General features: G+C 43.3%; 1 protein-coding gene across 4 annotated transcripts in view; it reads left to right on the forward strand.

Moving 5' to 3' along the window:
- Nucleotides 1-2,389: 2,389 nt before the first annotated feature.
- The window catches only part of aplp2 (amyloid beta (A4) precursor-like protein 2), a 61,451-nt gene continuing 39,418 nt past the window's right edge, over nt 2,390-24,422 (forward strand). For 2 of the 4 annotated variants that reach the window (XM_050060862.1, XM_050060846.1), the window contains exon 1: nt 2,390-2,708. In XM_050060862.1, the coding sequence (XP_049916819.1) occupies nt 2,637-2,708 (72 nt within the window). In that variant the 5' untranslated portion in view covers nt 2,390-2,636. The remainder of the gene's footprint in view (nt 2,709-24,422) is intronic. The other 2 variants (XM_050060839.1, XM_050060854.1) reach the window with 1 other exon arrangement.

Below are 24,422 nucleotides of genomic sequence, written 5' to 3' on the forward strand. Positions count from 1 at the left end.
AAGATTCAGTTATCAGTGGCAGAGCAGCAGTGTTTTCTCTGTTTAACAAACACCTGCACATGAATAACAACCTGTTCTGTATTTATTTAGCACTGTGTCCTGTTCAGAGTCACAGAATGCATAGAGTTAATTCATTTCTATTTCTCTGTCATGCCAAACACCTGGGCCATCCCACATGGGAGAACAAGACACCACTATTTTACCATTATCACTATTATTATTTTATATTCATCTTTTGATAATACAAAAAAAAAAAAAACACACACAAAAGAATAAAATACAAAATACATTTTTCACATTATAAAGTACCTCTTGATTATCTCAAATAATTTGAAACAACAATTTCACATCAACACTGAAAGAATTGCTACATACCTTCAATTTATGAAAGTAAAAGTATAAAGTAGCATCAAATGAAAATACTTGTAAGTTAAGCACAAGTAGGCTGACCTCACATTAATATTTTGTTACTAACCTGCAAAGTATCAAACAACAGCCTTAAAATAGTTCAGTCAACTTTTGAAATATATTTACCTGCACCACTTGTACTTTATTCTTTGTTTCTACTTTATCTTTTGATGTGGGCTATATGATACAGTATTTTATTGTTATTTATGTCAAGCGCAGTAGAAAGCATTCACAGCACGATGTAGAGATTTGAGAGTATGTGACAAATATATAACAAATATACCAAACAACTCAACAAATAAATACAACTTTAAATGTAATGAATAAAGAATGGAAATACTTGTATTTACATATTTATACTAAAAGCACGTTGACTGAATGTATGTGTGCTCCAGGTCATAACCTATAACTTACTAAATTATATGTTAGAACACTCAGATTTTGACACAGACCTTACAATTTGTAGTAGACAAATCCTGATTTGTCTACTACAAATTTCAACTTCTCTATATACTATAACACAGAATCCATTAATTGATGTCAAATAATACACATAACAAACTGATATATACACTAATAACCAATTCATACTAAGGTTTAACTCACTAACCTCTACCTGTCAGATGCTAACCTCTCATGGAGTGAGTCTAAAATACTGCCTCAGTCAAGTAACCAGTCAAAACACCATTTTGCAGCTGTGTTGATCCACTTTCTCTGAGGTTTGTCTCATCTGCTCATTGACACAGGGCAGATAGAGTATTACTCAGGCACAGACCTTACTGTCGTTCCCTGCCTCACCTCATCTGATGCAGATTTTAGTACTTGTGGAAAAAAAGGACTAAGATAGATAGATAATGTGTTCAGTTGTCAGTGGGGTTAGTTGTAACACCTTTTGAAAAGGTGTTACAACCATCTTCATCCCTGTGAGCCATTGTTTAGCTAACTGTAACAAAATGGTGATTTGAAATGAGTGAAAATGAAATGCCTCACATTTCATCCAAGAGACTTCTCTCTAATGCAGGGTATCAAACATACGGCCTGGGGCCGGGGGTCCAATCTGGCCCTCTAGATGACTTTGCACACCTAAATGTTGATGCACATGTGAAGGCTGAGAGGTTTCAGGAGCAGTTTAAACAGTGAGCAGATATTTGATGTAATATACTACCTTAGAGGTTTTTCCACTCTGATCAGAGTACAGCTCTCTTATATATTGAACAGTGTGCAACATATTGTCAACCAGCAGCTTCAATCCAAAAGAATCTGTGTCAGACTTCTGTATTAAAACAATATCAGTGGAGCCCTGCTGCTGAGGAACTGACAAAACTTCAGATTGTAAGAAAAAAGTCACATGTAATGACAGTGAGTAGCAGACTGATTGAATGTGGAGAAACAAAGACATACTGTTGAATTTGCACATCATTTTTCTTTCTTCTTTGTTGGCAAATAGATGACTGTTTTCAGAATGAAATTGATGAATGATGAAATTGATATTTATAGGTTATTATGCAGTGGTTTCAGTGGTCCGGCCCACTTTAGATCAAATTAGCCCCTGTGGCCCCTGAACTAAAATGAGTTTGACACCTCTGCTCTAATGTACTGCCACATATATAATTTTAATTTCAACAGTATCACTAGTCATCAAAAATATAGACACAGTCCAGAAAGTTACTTTCATATGTGAAAATCAGTGTTTTGGCTGTATGAGCTGCATCCTTATTCACACAGCCACGAAATGTCACATGCAGATAAGAAAGGAAGTGGTCAGACATTACTCATAGGTCATCCCTTCATGGTGGAAGTGATGCTGTTGCAAGCATTCCCAGTCTCCCCTATATTTATTATAATAATGTGTATCACAGGAGGAGTCCAGTGTGCATTGTGTCTCATGGCTGTTCCTGCAGCCGGCCGCCTGGTGGCGCAGTGCGTCCTGCTCAGTGTGGCTCAGATGGAGCAGAGGAGGGAGGAGGCAGCAGAGGCAGAGCAGCCGCGCCACAGACTCACAGTCCACATTTCCAGAGGAGACCGACACTCTGTCTCCCACCAACATTCTCTGTCGAGCTCGGGTAACAAAACAAGCGGAGCCGGACTCGTCCCGCTCTCCGGGATATTAGATTATCAGATTATTCCCAGGACGTGGTTTGCCCTTTATTCTCCAGGACGTCACCTGACACATAGAGCTCACAGGATATATAAGTTATTTACCGTAGCACAAGCGGAGATCCTGGAAGATGGGTTCAGTCCCGGCGATATCTGTCCTTATTTTGGGCATTGTGGTTCCAGCGCTGGCCGGCTACATTGAGGTATGTAATCTGAGGTGTTCTCTGATTTATGCTGTGCCATGGTTAGTCTGACTCGGATCTAAACACCAGTGTGTTTTCCACATGTAAAAGCAAATCTTTTGGGCCCGTACATGTATCCTCCATACACATGAGGCATTTGTGACTAAGAGCTGCTGGTCTCCTAAAGAATACACTTTGTTATCCATCTTAAGGTTACAGTATATTTTTGTTTTGTACTTCTTCCCGACAAGGTTCACACACGTAGCGGAATTGATCAGACTGATTCTGTTAATAATGCAAGGATTTACATAATAGTTTTGTTTTATAGTTTTAAAGGCTTTAACCTTGTTCATGGAGGCTGATATAAAATCGGATCTAGTTAAATATTAATGAGCTTGTTTTCAGGTCATTCTTCACCTCCCTCTTGAGCACTGATTGCAGTTTTTTTTATGTGTGTGTGTGTGTGTGTGTGTGTGTGTGTGTGTGACTTGAACAATGTGCTGGCCGAAAGGAAGGTGCTGTAACAAGAATTACAGCAGGGTTTGCTGCAGAGATCAAATGAAAGACAGCAGGCGCTTTGTCAGGCCTTTGGGGACACGCAGGACCTCTGCAATGGATCACAAACAGGATACTTCCTGCTGTGTAACAGCTAGTGTCCATCATGTGTAGCCTGTGGCCTGTATTATGTATTCTAAACAGAGAGGAGGAAATCCTTTATCTAGGTATTCAAACTCCAGCTTTTCCTGTGTCAACAGGTTGGTCCCCCTCTCACACCAGACACTGGATCAGTGGTGTAGTGGTGGTTGGTGTGCTACTAGATGGGTAGGTTTCAGATGAGGAAGTGGGTATACTGTCCTATATGTTCCAGTTTCTTTTTGGCTGATGGTGGCTATACTGTGAACACCCAGAAAGAGAAGTGGGTATACCCCACATACTCACTAGTAATAATACTTAGAGTATTATATGTCTTTGTTGTCATTATAAATTAATCTGTGAAAACACTGCACATGAGTCCATTTGTTAGACATGTAGGACCTCCTTTACAAACACACCCACTCACACACATGCACACACTCCTCACCTGTCCTATTTTCCTGCTGGATCACCAGTTGTCTCTGGACACTGACGCCTGCAGTGTCAGACTTGTGTGTCATCGGATAACAATGCACCCGTTTTCAGAGCAAACACCCCACCCCTCCACCCACCCTCCCCCTCAGAGGGTAAACGCAAGTGCTCCTGCTCACTGCTCACTGCTGAAGCGACCATGACAAAACATTTTAACAAGACGTCTCCTCCTGGCACTGCTGTGCAAAGTGGTTATCAGAGAATGTTCCCCTCTCTCCCGCATTTGCGACAAAAACCTCGGCCATTTTGAGGCAGTATTGGCTGGCATTGTGTGGAGGGGAAATAATGGTTATTATGTCCCCAACAAAATCTATGCTGCTGCACTCTCTCTACAAAGACCTGTCCCCTCTGCAATGATTGCCTCCTCAGTCAGCCTTCCTAACCACACAGACGTGCTGGTCGATACTGGACAGACTCTCCTGAGATGATTAATGGATGAAATCAATGAATTTTCCTGATCAGTCACCCAGATTAAATTGAGAAATTTATGGGGGCTGTTGGGCGCTTTGACTTAAAAGCGCATGCTGAGGATTCCTGCGGTTTAATCAATGGCTGTCCTGAAGGACGAGGCTTTTTTCTTTGTTTGATTTGACATTTGTATTTGCAGTAAAACATCACATGTGTCAAATACGAATACGTAGCACTCTATCTACAGGAAAACTTGAAGTGGAAATACCTGAATATACACCTGTAGGGATGAACACATATATGAACAGTTGAGATAGAAGAGAGCAAATCCTAAAAGATGGCTGTTTACATTTAGAAGATTTATGACAGGTTACATCTTTACTTAAAGGAAACATGTGTAGGATGCAGTGGTACCTAACAGTGAGGGTTGCAGATCACAGCCAGCAGAAACTTCTCCCATGTGCCAAGCATGAGCACCTTGTTAGGATTCTGTCAGTGTTCATTGTTCAGGAGGTTTTTACTGGAAGCTAAAATATTTGCAGAGTTCTCCTCCTCTCCAAAACAAACAGACAAGGTAATTAAAACTGGTAAAACCACTGAATAAAACAGTTTTAAGTTACATGTACAAATCAGTGTTTCTCCTACGCTGCAGAAGGGCTGCTAGCCCGGCACCTGCTAATGAGTGCTCACCTTTTTTCTCTGATAGCTTAAGATCCAGATGTTCAAGAGGTTTTAAGCAGGTGCGGAATTTTCCGCAGAGGTCTCCTCCTCTACAAAAAAAAACTGACTCCGTGATTCAAATCAAGCACTGACTACAGCAGTTTCATGTTACAATGAATCAGTTTTTTTCTGATGCTGGATGTTGCTGAAGGGCTACTAACTACGGTGGCCAAAGTGAAAACATAATTGGCCCTATCCAGAGCCAGTGTTAAGTATGTCTGTTCTGGGCTCCTGTAGCATGCTGGTGCAATATGGTGGTCTCTGTGGATGAGGACCTGCTTCTTATATAGATATAAACAGCAACTTTAAGGTAATGAGAAAGTGATTCTTTTTCTCAGGTGCTTATACACTAAAGGAAACATACTTATTATATTTAATTTCTACTAATATAACCCCCTAAATCCTACACACTGGACTTGTAACAAAATAACAGATTACAGATTCACAGTGCATCAAGTTAAAAATCAACATGTCCTTTTCTCAGTGGGCACTAATGAAGCCAAAGCTGTGTTGCCCTTTCCTGCCTATTTCTCAATTGTTTGAACCATGTCAGGGCTCTACAGTCATAAACAAACTGCCTGCTGTTGCTGTTATTTGTCAGTGTAGCTGCTGGTGTGTGCGGACTGGGCCCTGCTGATGAGCTTGTGGACACACAGCTGAGGTAGATATTGCTGTGTTGACATGCTGACTGCACTCCCCTGGACCTTGAGCTTGAATTTACGAGCCGGTGAGAGCTCCTCAGAGACGCACTCACTGTTGGTCAGGGGTGGTTTATTCCCTCCACTCCACCTCTCTCCTTCCATTGTTCCTCATCTCTTTGTGTACTGCGATTGTCGGGGTGTCATCGGATCGGAGCCGCTGTCTTGTTTCGCAATTCCTCCTTTTTTCAAGCATTTCGGGATAAGCCAGCTACTTCAGCTGTGTAAACAGTTTTTGTTTTGTCAGATACCTGCGAGAGTGCCAGATTGTGAGCTTTTTGTTTCTTCAGCTGTGTTTCCCCCCCTCTCATCTGAGCATCTCTGTGTCGCAGGCTTTACAGTCTGCAGTGGCTTCAAAAGAGGTTTTGCCCTGGTGATTTTCACCTCTTTACTCTGTGTCTTGACTTATAATTTCACATTCCTTTTTGTAAACAAGCAGCATTTTTTTTTTCAGTTTCACTCGCTCGTGGAGAATGTAGGGTGAGCAGCTGTGTCTTTTCTGGAGCTAATTCAGAAATAGGGTGCAGGCTACAACCACATAGCAGGTTTACCCAGAGAATTGCATCACACTGAGGCATTCACTGATATAACTCCCACTGGATTAATGGAATACAGAATATCTGGAACAGTTAATACATTCGGTACATTTTATTCTCTGCTGACTTAAGCAAGCAGAGATTATGACACACAGTGTAAAAATGATGTTATGCAACACAGAATCATAAAAAAAATGTTGGTGTCACATATATCAACATGTGTCTAAATTCAGGGCAAGATTGAGCTTGTATGGAAAAGACTTGTTTAAAAATGGCAGCATTAACTCATTCTGGTGGAGTGACTTTGGCTTTTTAGGGTCTGTTTGCAAACATAGACTAGTCAGAGTGGCCCCAGAGGAGTGGACAAGCAGGTCCAATCAACAGAAGTGCAGAAATGCTGGATACTTTTTGCATAGCAAGAGGAAGACAAAAATGACTGTGGCGCTGTGCTTATTGCTCTTTGGTTGCAGCCCTCTTGCAGCAGCAGTTTTCCTCTTATCATCTTAAGTCTTAATGCGTGCTTGACTGTGTGTTCTTGTAGGCGAGCATTGATATTAAAGTGTGCTCCTGTGTGCCTCCATGTGTGTATTTGCTCTGGATATGGGCTGATAGTGAACAATTGCATGTGAATGAATGCCCCCAGTTGGCTGTGATTGTCGGGGCGGGTGCTATGGAGCCATCTGTTAGCAGGGCTGAATGATTCCCTATGAGGGCCTTTTGTGTGCCCCCTGAAAAGCTAGGACAACCCAGGGTGTCGCTACAATACAGAGGTGATCAAGATACCAAACAGAGTCGGAGGCAAAGGCAGACTGTTGGTGATGTTTCACGCCTGGAAAAAAAAACAGAACAACAATCAGTAGCACTTGCATTTGATAATGATCTCTCAATAGATCGTTGTGGGTGGTGGAGCACAGCCTTCTGTAGGCTGTCTCTTCTTGTCTCTAAGCTGTAAAGATTGTCTCTTTGACTTCCATGTTCTGCTGTGTCAGTCAAGTTGAAGGCAGCGGCATGTGCTCCATCAGGCGAGAATCAGCCTCACTCGCCCTTGAATTTGTAGATTAGCACCTAAAACCTTGCTTTCAATTGTTGGGACAGCCCCGTATCCCTGTGAATCCTCTTAGTGACAAGAAACACTGGGTGCTTATAGATCTGCAAAGGGAAAGGTACTAATCCCAGAGCCCTACCCTTCTCTGTCTGCTCATACACACACTCATACGCTCACTCAGTTCACTCCCCCACTCACCCACTCATTCAGTCAAACCCTCATTTCTAAGCTCTGCAGAGGAAAACTGACTTTGAAGTAGCACAGAACAATGTGAGTCACCTGCGTGTAATATAATATCAGTGGTGTTCGCTCAACATTGAAGTTTGATCTGTGCTCTGTGACTAACAGTGGGAAGGGATGTCTGATTGAATCTGAGCCCTTAATCTCCGTCCTTAAATTTCCTCAAAGAGGCCTTCCTGCCACTCGGTTCATCTACAGTTTTCTGTCTCTGTTTTCTTTTCACCGCCTTGGCTGTTTCTTCTTCCATGCCCATGCATGTCTCCTGGAGCGATTCCATCGACAGACACACTCTCAGCTCATCCTGGGGATTTAAATAGAGAGGCCTCATCAGGCGAGCCTTGTTCTCACGGTGCCAGGCTTTGTCTCCGGGGCTCTGCGTGCGCTCTAATTATCCCACGTGAGCGGAGTTGCCTCCTTTTTTTGCAACTGGAAATGCATGCTTGTGCATCTGTGTATGCCTCTGAAATATGTGTGTGTGTTTTTGTATGCCTGAATCCTCTTACCGCTCAGCTCATCACATATTTAGTCAGTTTTTCTCAGTGAAAGATCCTGGGCGGCGGGGACTTGGCGCGGAGTGAGTGGGTTCAAAACGGCACACTCCTGACTGCACATCGCTTAAGTTGCACTAGGCCTCCTGCCATATGTAGGCCAATCTGCACAGCCTCGACAGTCCTCCCCATGTATACGCAGCCAACGTAAGCGCCATTACACCTGAGTCTGTGTGTTTTCGACAATAGCTTGGCTCAGCATGGCTGCATGAGAATTCCTTTTGTCAGTTTATATGCCAGAGTGCTCAGGAATGCATAGCCTGAAGTGCAAACGGCTCGCTGTATTGTGCAGCAAGCGACTCTCTTCCTGTGATAGCGCTATGAGAGTGAGAGAGTGACTATACACTCTGACTAGTTCAGTAGACAAAAACATCCTCTTAAATCCCTTTGAAAGGAGTCCTGCCATTCTAGACTTTATTTTTTAATGCATTTTCTGTTTGAGAATGAGAAGACATTCAACGTAGGTGGGTTAAACCCTGTCACCCCCTACTCAGTCTGTGTGTGTGTGTGTCCCTGTGGCTCAGTGAGTCACTCTTGCTGCTTGGGTTTTTCTTCCCATGAATAAAATATCTGATGTGCTATCTATGAGTTATAGTGCACTTGCACCTCTTCTTATGGCCCCGCCTATCTCTTCCTCAGTCCCTGTCTGTCCATATATGAGGGAGGCTTTGTTTGCTTTCCCCCTCCCTGTCTTATTCATGTGTGCAGCTCTCATTTTTGTAAGATCAGTGAGTCATACGTAGGCTCTAGCAAGGCATGTGCACTGATTTGTCTGGCTGTAAAAAAAAAAAAAAAAAAAAAATAGAATAGAGGCAGGCAGCTAAACAATCAAAGAGCCAGTGTAACTGTGTGCCAGGCACTGGTTCCTGCTGTTTCCATGCTCAACTGCACCAGAAATTGTGGTAAGAGCATAAATTACTCAAGGGCTGTTTTTACTCGTGTTTGAACCCATCTTCAACTGAATTTTGCCTCACTTGTCAAACAAGAGCATTCAAATCAGACCCAGTTTTCCAAACTCCAGTTATCATTGATGTGTCTTTTCTTAGCACGTTGTTTATTTTGTGTCTTTGTCTCTTTCTCTGTGAAAGCTCGAGCGTGTGGATGGGTCTGTCTGTCTTTGTGCATCATATGTCTCCGCCTTTCCTTTTCTCTGGGTGTGCGTGCAGCACACCGGGAGGCCATTTTTTGATGTTTTGTGTCTTGGTATCACTTTCAGCGGTCTTCAGGGTCATGATTGAGGACTGTCATACCCACGGCTTCTATTTTTTAGTAGTTTCGAGGTGATTTGAGAGCCACGAGAAGTCCCTCTTTTAACTTGTCTGCATGCCCAGGTACAAACACAGTGCCACAGTTTTATTGCTGAAGGAAAATGGGGGGAGGAGGTTTTGCTCTTGCCTTGATAAGCTGGATGGATGACTGGCAGGCTGCCTGGCTGCTATAGTGCTCTGTTTTGCTGAGCAACGCTGCACAAATACACCATCCATTGCCAGGGAAAACAGAGCATGTTAATTCCAGCTCCCTCCCTTTCCATCTTCCTGCTCACCGAGCTTCCTTCATATCCCTCCTGTCTTTACCCCCGTGCCAGTAGTGGAAATGGTATCATCCAGACTGGAACCAACAGTGGTGTGGAGTCCATCCTGGTTCTTTTTTTCTGAAGTTTATCCTTTTTTTTCCCCAGGAGAGTGGGGGGAAATGAAAATGTCAGAATGGTAAGAGATAGAAGCAGTGCAGTGTAACTGTATACCCCCAGAGAGAGGGCTGTGCTGCTGCTGCTGCTGCTGCTGCTGCTGCTGCTGCTGGTACTCAAGCTATGTGACGGCCCTGTTAGCAGGCTGTCTGATACAGCACTTTCTCAAGGAGAAGGTGGCCAAGGACAAACAGCAGCTCTGTAGGATGGTCCACTTGAGACTCAGACAGAACAAGGGGAGATTTCACCTATGTGGGAGGGAAGAGACAAAGGGATACACTAGCGTTCTACCTTAAACTTCTGAGGCACAGCAATATTTTTTTCCTGTAATAAAAGTTATATGATTTTTTTTTCTTTGAGTTTTCCTCCTACTAATGTATAAGCTCCTGCCTTCATGGACTGTAATTAATTCAATCAGAGGTGTTCATGCATGATGAAGAGTCGAAGCCTGCAATCCCCTCCCTGCCCTCATAGAAGCAATAAAAAGGAGGAGGTTTGTGTATTGTATAATTTAAGGAGAAGGCGAAACGTAAATGAGAATTAAACCCGGCTGGAATTCATTGGACATAATTTCCTCAGTCTAAAATAGGAAAACCCAGATGACTGAGTGGGGGAAATTAATGTAGCTTGAATGCTAGCAGGAAACCCTGGGAAATAAAGGACACTCAAAGACACACAAACAGACTGTGACATATAATTTGACTGAGAGCATATGCAGCAACTCCCTATTCTGCCTCAGTCTGTAATTCCCGTTATTTCCCTTGCATCAACTGTACATACATTTTAAGGAATACAGATTTATTATGCAGAAAGAATAACTTTGCAGGAGTCAAAAGCATAGAACAGACAGTTGAAAGACTAAAAGTAACAATTATTTTCACCACTGATTTATGTTTGTTTATTTGTTTGTTTCAATGAATTGCAAACTCACAATACTGTGAAAAATGCTTATCACAAGGCCCTAGAGCCCGAGCTGTGGTGGCTTGTTTTGTCCAATCAACAGTTTAAAACCCAGAGGTATACAGTTTGTAATGATGCAAAAGAAAGAAAAAAGCAAATCCTCATATTTGATAAGCCTTGAATACTTGAACTAGGAATGTTTGGCATTTTTGCTTTCAAAACGACTTGACAGATTAATTATTTATGAAAATGATCAGTTAATTGACTAATTTATTCATCAACTAAAGGCTAGTTCACATTACATGATTTTCACCCTGATTTTGCGTCGCAGAGACTATCATAATCTTTTGAGTGTTCATACCTGGCGACGTGCGTTTCTGTCAGCAGGAGTCTCACCAACTGCGTTACGACCTGTGTGTGCACACCACAAGATTTCTCCACCGAGCCCTCGCTGACAGAGCCCCAGATAACGCGGTGACGTCACCAAACTCCATTTTTTAACTTGGACACGACACATCGTAAAGGCATGGATATTCTTCCTAGTGTTAAATCAGATCTGCATCCAGGGCCTGGGTCCAAACACAACGCGCTCCCCGTGATCCTGTGGACGCTGCCATTGTTGTTGTTGCTCGCTGGCTTGTTAGTGTTGCCAGATCTTGGGAGAGAAACAAACAAGCAGGGCTATGGAAACAAGCCCAAAAGAAGCGACTATCATGCGTTTAAATAACTTATTAGATGGATATATAGAGAGAAAGGTGACGTTTAGAGAGCTAGCCCAAATAAACAACTCCACTTTCACTTATTAGCCCAAAGTCGCGACTAATTAGTGGACCTGGCAACCCTGCGCTTGTCCTCCTCACATTTCTCCCATCCTCGTGCGTGCTGACGTGGGACATATCCCGCCTCTCATTGGCTGATGCTCTTTGTCAGTCGTGTCAGACTTCTCCAGTTTTCTAGCATGCCAGATATCCAGTCCCAGTCACAGACGAGGGGGCGACTTGCTCGTAGGCTTGTTCACACATGAGGACTCATCGTGGCAGACTATCTGCCGACTCACCTCCGACCCAAGGTGGCTCTCAAGATCCTCTGCGACGTCAGAATCGCCGTGAAAATTGTGTAGTATGAACTAGGCTTAAGACTAAGTTCACATGATGCGCTGTTGTCTTGCAATCGGGAGTCTTCTAGTCGTTGAGGTTTCCACACTTGTAATGTGAAAACCTGTTGACTGACCAGCAACAGTGGGTTCACACACCGTAATATCTTTCACCAGGAGGAATACCTAATGAGTATGTCTGGTCTCTTTACTACATTTTGTCACCGAATCCCACACATCCTCTAGGTCTAGTCAGTAATGTCCCTGACAGGTCCAGATATTTAGTCTTTGTGATATCTAGGATGTGTCTGCTGTGCATTGGTTAGCCTTGCTCGCATCTTAAAACGGTTCACACATAGCGCCCAAGCACTGTTTTGCAGAGCCAATGCCGATTTGCCTCAGGTCCAGGGCTTTGTTGGGGAGCTCCAAAAACTGTCAGCGAGTGGAAAATCAGGGCTTCAGTCATGTAGTGTGAGCTAGGAATTATTGTTTCTGCATCGCACAGTTCCCTAAGCGTGTCCCATTGCATGGTGTGTGTATCTGTGTGTGTGCTGTGTGTTACTGCATGCTCAAGGCCTAATTGTAGGCAGCATATTTAGCATTCTCCACCAGACCTCCTTCCAGCCAGATCAGGCAGTGGCTGAGCTATGACCCTATTATCCTTGTATCTTTCTTATTAATTCTCTAACTAATGACCAGTAGAGGATTCCATTATCTGTCACAAAAACTTATTATAAGACCATTCGCACTGAAACATCCATGGGAAATGACTCCTATAGCAACAAGGATTGTGCATCAAAGCATGAATTCTGAGGGCTGTCAGATCGTGAGCTGAAGGAGTACTCGTCATTTGACATCACGTGTACATTTTTTGTTACAACCATTTCCACTTTGCGTAATAGTGCCCTGAAATGGCACTTTTTTCATCACAAAGCTGCACCTCAGGAATACTGTAGCCGTGCACCTCTATCAGCCATTTTGATCTGAGATAAAAACCAATCAAGCACTCTAGAGAATTCCATTAGTTTGATGAGATATGAATATAGCTCCGAGCGCAAATCTGAAATAGTCTGCTGTTTTCAGACAAACCCATTAAAAGTCATTTGATCTTCTGCAGCTAATTATAGAGCCTTCTGAGCAGCTAGCCTTCTTCACCGGACTCCACCCCCTCCATTCCCCACCTACCCTCCAACCGCTCCCTTCAGTGTTCATCACATCCCCTCCTTATGTTTCAGGAGCCTATTTAGCGTCACTGCGCTATTATTGAGGTGCTGGGAGCTAAGAGGTGGCCCAGTCATGCGAGGGCTCAGGGATTTGTCTGCCTTATAGTCGCTGTCATGGTGCTGGTTTGGATTTGGGATCTCTCCCCCCCAGAGGGGTAATAGGATGCAGCAGAGGGGTCAGTCTTGAGCTGTGGACTGTAGGGAAAGACGCAGGAGGTGGGGGGAGCAAGGTCAATCGATTGACAAAAAGCGAGTGTAGTAGACAGGCTCAGAGATGGATGCTCCTGCTGTGAAGTCTGTGTCTTTTCCATAGAGACATGACTGATTAGCTGTTGGCCTCAGCATGTCTCACTAGAGTTATACTCTTCACTAGTCTGATTGAAATCCCTCCGCCCCCTCCCCAGAGGACAGGCTGAGGGAGGGCAAAGCAGGGCTTAATGACAGATAAGCATATCTACATTACATCCATCATTTTCCCCTGGTAAAGATGGCCTCCCTTTCATTGCCCGGAGCCTCACAGGCTAATGCACACACGTGGCTTGTGTCTCTGCTTCACTGCTCTGCGTCTGCAGGAGGGAAAAAGAAGCAGGGAGCTCTGCAATCAGAGTATAGATTCATTTAAAATCAGCTTGGGTGGTCGTGCGAGAATGGCACTGCATGCAGGCACCAGAGTCAAACCCGGCTGCTGTCCATAACTTACTCCCAAGTCAGGTTGAGTGTCATCACTATGACTGAAAATTGTAATGCAACCTCAGATGATGGCAATACAATTTCTTGAAACTGACAGTTTTGAAAATTCAATATGTTCTTGACAGTATGTTCTCTGAGGTGAAAAACATTTTCACATCATCTCCACAGGGCTTCAAGTATGAATTTGAAATATCTGAATGATAAAAACCATCTCGCAGGTAACATTCAGCAAAAGATATAGGTCCCTATGTCTGGTCGAAGTGCAGGTGTGAGTGCACCAACTGCATCCTCAGTGTGTCTTGTTTTCCAGTTGCTCAGACCACATTTGGAGGTGGCTGCATGTGACCATGTTGTTTCAGCAGTTTGTATGCTAATGTTTCATGGGCCACATTGAAGGACCACCTACTCAGCTGACATCCTTGCTTATCAGAAAACTGTTGCTGGTACAGTTGCACAGACACAGAGCTGAAGGATTGTCTCGGGAGCCACTGTACTCCTAGCTAACAGTCAGTTCCACATCTGCCCAGTTAGCACAAGCAAACACTGCAGCAGCAGCTGTTTAATGGTCTCAACAAACTCACACCAACGCTGAAACTGCTCAGCTTTGTTGTTAAAGTCCCCAATAACCGCTAGGTAACGTTAGCCGTGTGATTCGTAATGTTAGTTCTGTATGTATGTGTGGCTGAGTGGACGCTTACCAACTGTCCCCAGCACGGAGCTCACACCAACCCAGTGGTCTCCTAGGAGTGCTTGTCCTCTGTGTGCTTGATAAACAGAGAGAGAAAGAGAGAGGGGAGCAGGGAGGGGCTGTGAATCAATACGCTGTATGCAACCCAACAATTCAATGAAATCTTACTCATTTTACATACAAAAGGATGTAAGTGTGCCTATAGCATGACAATCTGACAATGCATTTGTTCTTTGCAAACACAAATGATTTGTTTATTTGCATATAAAAAGTGAATTGAGATCCTATCACAAGTTGTCACTGGAGATGCATGTGGAGATGCATTCTAACGCCAGGTGTGAACAGACAGATATAGAGCTTTTGTGGTCGGACCACCAGAGACACATGTTAATACCAGGTAGGAACAGGCTCTCAGAGTTCATGGCTTCACGTGCCTCAGTGCTTCAGTGCTTCAGTGCTTCACATTTGAGAAACAGAGAACCATTTGGTGTTTTTTTGTTGCCTGATACATAACCTAAATAAATAACTGTTGTTGGTAAATTTCTTGTCCATTAATTTTTTTGTAGTGAGGCAGCAGTTGATGTTTGCACTTTTTTACTGTGTTTTTGTAGCATTGAATCCAAAGATGTTAAAATTAGTTACGGCATCAAAGTCAAAACTCTGGTATCATGCCAGTACTAGTAAGGTCAATAACCTCCTCCTCTCTTTCAGCATTCCCACGCAGTACATCTGTCACCCAGTATCATTTCATGTTGTCAGATCTTTTGGAAACATTGCATGTCCTTGATCTGGTTCTTTCTCCTGCAGTTCTTTGGCTGGTCTCCTGCTCCAGCGTGGCCTCACCACATCTCATGGCTGCCTTGTAGCGACTGAATGTGATATTTCCATGTTGTCCTTGAAACTGCTTTTCCCCGCCTGCTCTCAATGTCAGCTCCCACTGAGCAGCATTCCCCCACACAGTCCCTCTGATTTAGACACAGTGTTCTTCCTCCCCTCTTCTCTCGACGCTGACTGTACTGCACCACACATTTTAGGACAAATTGGCTATTTTATGTCTTACTTTGTTCACTGGAACATTCTGTCCTTGTGCTTCCCTCACCCCTCTCTTCTCTTGCTCTACTATCTTTTTACACCTCTCACCTCATGGCCTCTTTTCCCTCCTTGCTTCCCTAATTTCTCTTTTGCTTGCTCAACAATTACGTGCTCATTAACTGAGGGAGTCCAGGCAGCTGAGAGAGACGTCAGTGACAGGGCTGGAGGCTTCGCTAAGGTGCCCTGTTACTGTTGTTCCTTTATTGACAAGGCTGTCTGCCTGTCTGCCAGCCTGCCTTGTCCTGAGGAGCAGCAGCGTGGTGCTGCATGCTGATGAGCGTAGAGTCATCCAGCAGGAAAATGAAAAAGCGGGAGTGGGAGTGACAGAAGGAAGGATGCGGCACTGTTTTTTCACTCAACTTGGAGGGTATGAGAGGAAGAGAAGCAAGAGAAAGTGAAGTGAGCACAGGTCATTTCTTCCAAATCCCCTCTCCTCAGCGCGAGAGATTAGGCGGCTGTGCTCTCCGGCAGACGAGAGAGAGGCACACTCCTGTGTCTAATCCTCCTCTTTTAAACTGCTGAGACTGCAGTACAAAGTGGGGAAAGAGTCAGCGTCCACATAAAGCGGCCCGTGGAAAACACAGGCCCATAGTTCAAAACAAACTGAGCCCCGTCTAACAATTCCCTAAGCCCTAAATCTCCTGTGTAGCCACTGCCAGAGCCGAGCCCACCGCTGACTTTTTCCCGCCCAGCTATCGCTTCTCAACAGGCTCTTATTCCATCACCTGAAATTTCCCCACAAAAAGCCTGTGCTGTGTTAGAAATACCCCTGCAACCCTCATTAACTTTTCTACCTTGGTGATGTTAGGCTTAGACACACACGACAGTGACACACGCTACGTACACTCTCACACACACACACACACACACACACATAGTCCCTCTCTTACTCCAGCCGTCTACAAAGACCTCCCACCCAGCACAGAGAGGCTTTTAATAAATGGACAGGCAATGGCCAATTTAATCATGCTAATGTGTATGTTACAGTGGGCGGCTTATCGGCTATTTGATCTCCATACCAGCTTGCTGGAGGGAGCTAGGAGCAGAAGCTGCAGGAGGAAGAATGGAGAGACCCAAGCTTTGGGGGGAAGGAAGCAATGAAGTGAAAACAAGAGAAAGCTAGTCAATTTAGTCTCCTGAACAAGGTAATGAGGATAGCAGCTCTGATTCCAATTGAAGAGAGAGATGTTAGAGACAAAGGAAACAGGGGAGGTCATTAGAAAAAAGTGAATCTCTCCTATTAAAACAGAGAAACCTGCTCAAGCATAAATGTGGTGTCAAGTTTCGGCTAAATGCATTGTTTGACTTATTGGTGAGGCTAGTTGTACTGTCTATTTTAGTCATAAACATCTGGCACAGTGATGTCAAGAATGTAATCCGCTCTAGGCCACGTGGACGGTAAGCCTGGATAGAGAGGGCTGTGAGGGTCGCCAGCTCACATGGCTCTGAGACAGAGGGAGTGAGAGAGAGAGAAAGAGAGACAGACTGAGAAAGAGGCAGGTGGAGAGGTAAATGTATAGACATCGTTGAGGCAAGAGGAGATGGGTGCACAAAGAGTTGTCCTGAGTGCTCAAAGTGAATAGAGATGAAAGGAGGGAGATGGAGGATTGGAGGGGTTGCTCATGCAGAGAGCTTTTAGCGGGCAGAAGGGGAGAATGGGTGATTGTAGTGACAGGAGCTCTGCAGAAGAGGCAGGCATGCTCAAACCTATTGTCAGCACACCATGCAGCTGTGTGGATGCTGCAAAAAATTCACCTGAAAATGGACCTCAATCATCACAGTCCTCGAGTCATTAACACAAAATGAAAAGCAATTATCTTCTTCCTGCAAGAAAGAGTTTTTACACTCCAGCGCCCTATTTATGCGATCATGCACCTGCGTAGCTTAGCAACTGAACAACAAGCTCTGGGTAAAACCCTTGGTGTAATTATCTCTTTATCGCCACAGTACACAGTTATCAGTTATTTCTCTGTTGACTGACTTTAGTGTGTATATACCAACCTTCTCTGCAAAGTACACACCTTAGACTTCAGATTTTGGCTTGTTTAGCTGTATTTGCATATCAGACATTTGATGATATTGGCTCAAATTAAATTACCCCTCTAATAAACCCCTTAGTCAGAACTGCAACAATTAAGTAGCTATTAAACATTTTATAGAGCTTTGCCCAGTTTTTCTTTCTCTTTTTAAAGCAGTTTTGTACAAGCCAACACAGGGGGAAGCAGATACATTTTTCATGATGGATAATTATTGAGATAGTGCAGCGATAGATAGGAGAGTCCATGTTTTATTGGGTATTAGTCACACTTGCCTTCTCTGCCTCTCCCCTTCAGTCCATCTTTATTCCTGCTTTCTTTGCCTCTTTTCCAACACGACTTGACAGTGATTGGACTAACGAGAAGGCTGAAGTCAAGCCCTTGCTTTCACTTGACATGTCTCTTCCCAAATTCGGCAGCATATACTGCAAATAGTACACCCCCAGCAGAATCGAAACAAATATGCTCCCTTGCTTGCTCCTCCTCCTCTCTTCATCCCCTGTCCTCTCTGCCTCCTGCTTCTCAGCCAGCTAGAAACCTGCTCTGTATCTACCTTATCTAACCAGGTAGGCAGGGAAAACCAAATGTAATATTATGATGGCTGTGGATGACCCTCGAGGCTGTGTTTGATGGGGCTGGAGAGGTGGACAGGGAGGAGTAATATTCCAGGGAGATGCATGCAGCCTGAGATCTGTGTCAAGAGGGGCCGTAGGGGAAATGGCTCTTCGGTCCCCTCCTGCTCTGCCCTGCTCTCCTCACTTCACTGGCAGCCCCGGTCCTCAGAATAAAAGAGTAATGATACACAAGATGCAGCACGCATCCTGATGTCGGCTGTCAGGCACTCAGTTCACAAGCAGGCATCTGAACAGCAGTGCTGTGTGTCTGTCTGACGTGCTGCAGATAACGGCAGAGACAAAGATGGCAAGACCACACGGCATTGACAGCACTGGGTGTCTGAGGAAATGTGTCAGTGGGAAAAACTGTGTGAAGTGAGGGAAAGGAAATGAGGAGCAGTGAGAAACTTTGCCCTGTAATGACAGATAGTAGCTTGGCTATCTGTGCCAATGATTGGCTGTCCTTCGGTCACTTGGACCTACAATATAAATATCAAAGCTGCACTTTGCATGAGTTAATGGGTTCATTGGTTTATGTCTCTGTAAAGAATCATGCAGTAAAAGCTCACTTGTGAAAATCCCAGGAACATAAAATTTTTCTAGCATGTCTCCCACAAAGACTTTCACTGATTCATTTTACTGTGCATTCGCAGTGCAAGTAAAACACGGAAAACAAGAACCCTGAAATCACTTTCTTTCCTTCTATTAGAGCTCAGTGACCAAAGAAAGTTGGCTGATTTGTGGTTTGTGAACAAGTTTACACACTTGAACTTTTCATAATCATCAGCTAAGCTCCCAACCTCCCTCACAGTAGTTGTACCTCTGCCCTGGTTGTGCTATCCAGCAAATGCAATTGATTTTGTTCACAGGTGGGAAAAGGGTGAAGGGGGTCTTGTCGTTGCTGCTGTACTTGTAACTCATTAGGTGTTCAGACCAACTTAAGCCCTGCATGAAAATAAGCAGCCCCTTTACGTTTTTGAATGCTGGTGGTTCACCAACACAGGGGATTAAAAAATGTAGGGTTGGTCCTGCAAAAAAGTTGAACCAAGCTCAACGTCTGCTGGACTGCAACATGACATCATCATCCAACAAGGAACTGCACCACATTTTTATTTTTCCCATGTGATTATAACAGCAAAGAGAAAATAATGCACAAGTACTACCTTTACAGAATTGTAAAACCTGGTCTTAGAGTATTATAAATTGCTGTGCAGTGCTTTGACATATGATAAACCTATGACTCTATTGTTTTAACTAGACTTCTTGGATCATATTTTGTCCCAAGAGTACCTGAAGCCACACACCTTCACCAGCCACACGCAGCCCCTGCTTTGTTTGACAACCTGTGTTTGGTGTGAATGCCTCCTAAAGCTCATCACTGGCAGGTGAAAAGAAGTTGCTGTCAATACCATGTGTCACGGTGGTAGCACACACAACCCCTGGCCTACAGTAGAGATTTATTTCAACACAAAATATATCCAAAACAGTGGTTGCATAACAGTTGATGACTTTAACTTTTTAACTCTCTAAAAGTATGTCAAATAAAGGACAATATCTCCTAATATGAGTGCTCTGTATTAATACATTGCTGATATTTCTTTAAAAAAAATAATTGCATGAAATACCAACATAGATTATACCAAACTTGTGCGCTACCCACCATAAAACCACGATACTCGCAGTATGAACCCATTGTGACAGCATACCATTGTTCATCAGAATCACTTTGAATCCCTAATTTGACACTAAAAAGAAATTAATGCCGCACAAGCAGGTTATTACCTTTTTTTTAATCAGACAGAATTCTTCCTTTAAAAGAATAGAGTGTATTACCTTTAGATCTGTATTGCCTTAAAATTCCCTCTGAGTGCTCATTTACCATACTTCTTAAGATGAATTATGGTCCTAATTAGGACGGTACCACTTAACCAAAACAAAGTAGCATTGTCCTCGTGTTTTTAAATGTTTATTTATCTCTCTCTGAACAAGCTCCACTGGTGAGGGCAGGCCTTGAAGACAAGACCCCACTGGCCCACCAACTGTAGCTTATAAATAGCCCAGACACACCTTCTCCCTAGTGAAAAGGCAGTGTGCCACAGCATGAAAAAAAAGTACTTTGCTCTAATTAACAGTGTTTTTCTCTTCTCTTGGCCTAGTATCTCTCCACTTCACTGCATTTACATTTACATGGCAGGCTTTCAGTTGACACTCTTGTCCACAGCCACTTAAAATGAACTCATAGAATAATTACGAGATCACAACGTCGATTACGGGCGGCCTACAGTAAAGAGTGCAGGGGTGAGAGTGACAGCGCCCCGACATTATTCTTGTGGTAATGCAGTGATCCTCACAGAGAGGGTGTAGGGGAAAGAAGAATAAAAAAACGAGCCAAGGAGAGACATCGAAGGTTTCATTCTTTCTAAGAGCAATTTATAGCAAGCAGAGAGGAAAGATTAGAGAGAGAGGATATGATTGAGCAGTGAAAGGCTGACGTGAGGTTCTTCTTGAAGAGATGATTTTTTTTTCATTCTTTGACAGAAATTGTGGAGTGACTGTGGAGGCCCACTAACAGGGCCCCTGCTGCTTGACGAGCTACACTCTCTCTAAAAGCTCTGAGTAAATTTGGTAAGGGGAGATATACTCCAAAGTAAACTCTTGTAAAAAATGCATACATGTTGTTGTGCAGTGTTTGCTCTGGACAAGTGGAACAGTTTTCAAAGAGCAAACTTGAGCTCTTCACATTGTGCCCCCCTCTCGTTGCAACACTTGATAGTCTTATACCCTCATACCTCACCTTCCAAATAGAATTGCAACAATAAGTTGATGCATGATTTTCACAGTATCACAATGTGTATTGTGGAACTGAAAAATGGGCCCAAATATCAAGTAAACCTGGCTTGTGGAGGAATCATTGTGAAGCCGCTTTTTTGTTAGTTGAACTAATTGTGTTCTCTGTAACCCCCTACCAAAAGCAAAGTGCATTCAGATACATTGAGAATTCGAATTTTGTTCCACTTTGACAGCTGGAGGGGTTTTTAGTCCATTGCTTCTGGCTATAAAAAGTACAAAATGTCCTGACTGACCTTACAGATGTTACCAGGAACTCCATTTTCACTTTTTTCATCCAGATCATCTCAGTTCTGCTCCTGTCATGCAATAATACACCTCATGATAGCTACATTTCTTTTCATTTCATTTAAGTCAAAACATTTTCAGCTCAGGTAAGAGTTTTGTGTAATTCTGCGCCTCGTCTTCTGTGTGCAGGGCACTGGGAATAGGGAAGGGGCCATTGGCCCTCGCACTTCACACCCACTTCAATTCGCAGACTGCTGTATTGCAGCTTGTGTGATTTCCATTGTGTGATGGTCTCTTAACTTTCATTCATGTTGATTCCAAATATCGTTTCAAGTCTAATGATGCAACAGAATCGCAGCATTCACCGCACTTGTAACCAGCTATGGTTATTGCATAGGTTCAGTCAAGATTAGACATTAGTTATATATCTCAAAGTGTGTATAGACATGTTTTTGTTTTTTGTTTTTTTGCATTAACTTATCATTATAAATAAAAATAATAATAATAATAATAATAATAAATACTTGATCGTGCAATGTAACAGCTACAAAATGACACCATCTTTTGTTTAGATTGGTTCCCTACCAACCCATGTTAACTATGCAATTCTGTCTGCCACCGGGTACGATCTCCTGGGAAAATGAGGAGGTGTGTCAGCCAGTGCGCAACCAAAACAGAACGAGGATAGCGCTTTTTTTTTTTTCCTCTGTAGCTATCAGTAGCTCAGTTACCTAACAGCTGAAATACATGAGGCACGGACGCGGGGTGTCCCTGCCTCCGTCCGTCCCCCTGGATCTCCAGGGGTTTTTTACCTGCTACACAGATTCCGTCTCTGTACTGAGACGGAACTGAGACTGAGAGTTGCTGCCAGCTTCACTGTGTGTGCATTGAGTTTTGGCAAGTGATAATGCTATTAGTTATGGAGGGTTTGGAAGCATATAGGCTATATCAACTGGTACTGAATTAATTAACTGGATCATTTTAACAACAGGATGCACTGATTTGATTGATATATTTTAATGTGAAATGTAAACACACACAGGGTTGCTGTGCTGCTTCACATTGCCTCTGGTACAATGATGTTTTCATTTATATCATTTTTAGAGAGATTGCAATCATCTTTACATAGTTCTATGTAGTTTTATCTGTTGGGGGGCTGTGAAGCCATGCACAGCGAGAAATAATTAGACCAGCCACATAAAGTTAACGTTGAACAGCGCTGTGCTGGGATTCACTATTAGGGTTATTCTCTGCTATGGGCATGCTGCAGCACATTTGCCATGCTGCAACCATGTCCATGTATTTTGGCCGTAAGAGTATTTATGTAAATTATTTGTGATTATTATCCCCAGTAGGAAAAATGGCAGACAGCGGAACAACCAAACTGTGGAAGCTGTAGTAGATGCAAGGTTCTGAGGAAAACAGAAAGCTTTCAGGTTGTCCTGAAAGCAGCATCAACAATAATACCAGATGGAAACACAAAGGGGAAAAAAATAAAGAAGTTGAATGTTTGCACTTTAATAATGATGTTTTCATCTGGACACTTTTAATTCTTAAATTTTGTTTAATGACGATTAGGATCTAATTGAAAAACAAGGTTATTTATTCCTTTAAGCAAGAGCACTTTATGTGAATGGTGAAATTTCAACTTAAAATGGTGTATCTGTGAGTGCATGTAATTTCGTTGCTCCCCTTCTTCCTGACATCCTTCTGCTCTAAACCTGCTCACATAAAATTGCAGAAGCCGTTACCCTGCCATGAACTTGGGTGCACACTGGCTGTCACCCAGATTCCTGGTGTTTCACCTTTTCTATGAGCAGTAGCATTCTAAAAAACACTAGCGCGTTTTATTTTCCCTGATCAGGATTCCTCCCAGAAGTCAAGCTGTGACTTACTGTCTTGTAAATATTTTAAAAGAAACAAGTGGCAGTTGGTGCAGTGTCTACTCGTCATGGGGAGCGACATTGCTGAACACACTGATGCACACTGCCATGGCAATGGGCACAGTTTTTGTTCAGGAGGGGACTGAGCACAGACATAGCTTTGTGTACTGTATGTCTGTTATATGTCTGTGTCAGGGAAGATAAGTGCAAACCTATGGAGCTGAGGGTCCTTTTGCACACAAGGACATGGTGTTGCTGAATACACCAAAAGGGTACAGCAGCTGTTATTGTGAGTGTTGTCCTCTGTGCCATTCATACAGCCTTTGTCACTACACCTCCCATCTCTTCTCCCTCTCTGTCTCATATGCCAGTCTCTCACAACTGTGGCCTCATTCCCTCTTTCTCCATCATTTTTTTCTCTTTATTGACCCCCCCCCTTCCTCCTTCCTGTCTTCTTGCTCTGTCGTTGTGAGCTTCTGATTATCTATCTCCCTGCTTTCTTCTCCCTCCTCCCCTCGTTCTCCCCTGCTCCACTTCTTCAATCTGTTTCTCTCTTTTGCCCTCGCCTTTTCCCTCCTCTCTCTCTCGGTTTCCCTCTGCCTCTCTTTCTTCTGCAGCCTCAATGTTCCTCTGTGTGAATAGCTGGGATGCTTTTGTAGAAGGTTTCCATAGTGACAGGCCATTTGAACAAGTTGTCATTCACGTCTGTTTCCCTGTAAGCTAGAGAGAGGCCATGTTATCTCCCCCTGACACACAGTCAGACCTACGCCACTCAATCACCACGACTGTTACCCTGCAACCAGCGAGCTGCAACGCATCTCCTAGCTGGAGCTTAATTACGAGCACGTCTTGCTTCTGTTCATCTCCTTTCGCTGAGCGGAGTGACGTTTGGGCGACGCTCTGTGAGACCAAGTTGCAACTCAATCATAATTTGCCTTGGAAACTGTTAGTCAGGTTCATTTTAAGGAGGAGCATGTAGAATATTAACGCTAGTAAATAATTACCACAAAACAGGATGTACATTTACTTTGCAGTTAATACACAACTCTTCTTCATTTACATGTACCTAGTCTAATTACAAATAGTTTAAACAAGGACTGCTAACAAGAACTAGTGATAACTTTCATGCTTCTTCTTGCTCTCGAAAACACCCAGATTTGCAAAGACAGTCACAAATACCAACATCCTCTTTGAAAAAGGAATGAAAGAAATTTATGAGAAACATTAGGGTCATTTTATTTCCCTCCATTTTACCATTTTAGATATGTTTGTGTATTCATGTTTTATACTTATGTGTATATTCAGACATTGGAGTTGTAACCAAGCCCCTAGGAAATGTGCTGGGCTCTCAGAGCCAATTTTACATAGTGGCCAAACGTGGAATTATAACGTCTGGGCCTGTCGTGTGATGCCATGGGATCTAAAAAGTGTACT

Source organism: Epinephelus moara, chromosome 2, assembly GCF_006386435.1.
Source record: "Epinephelus moara isolate mb chromosome 2, YSFRI_EMoa_1.0, whole genome shotgun sequence".
Lineage (NCBI taxonomy): Eukaryota > Metazoa > Chordata > Actinopteri > Perciformes > Serranidae > Epinephelus > Epinephelus moara.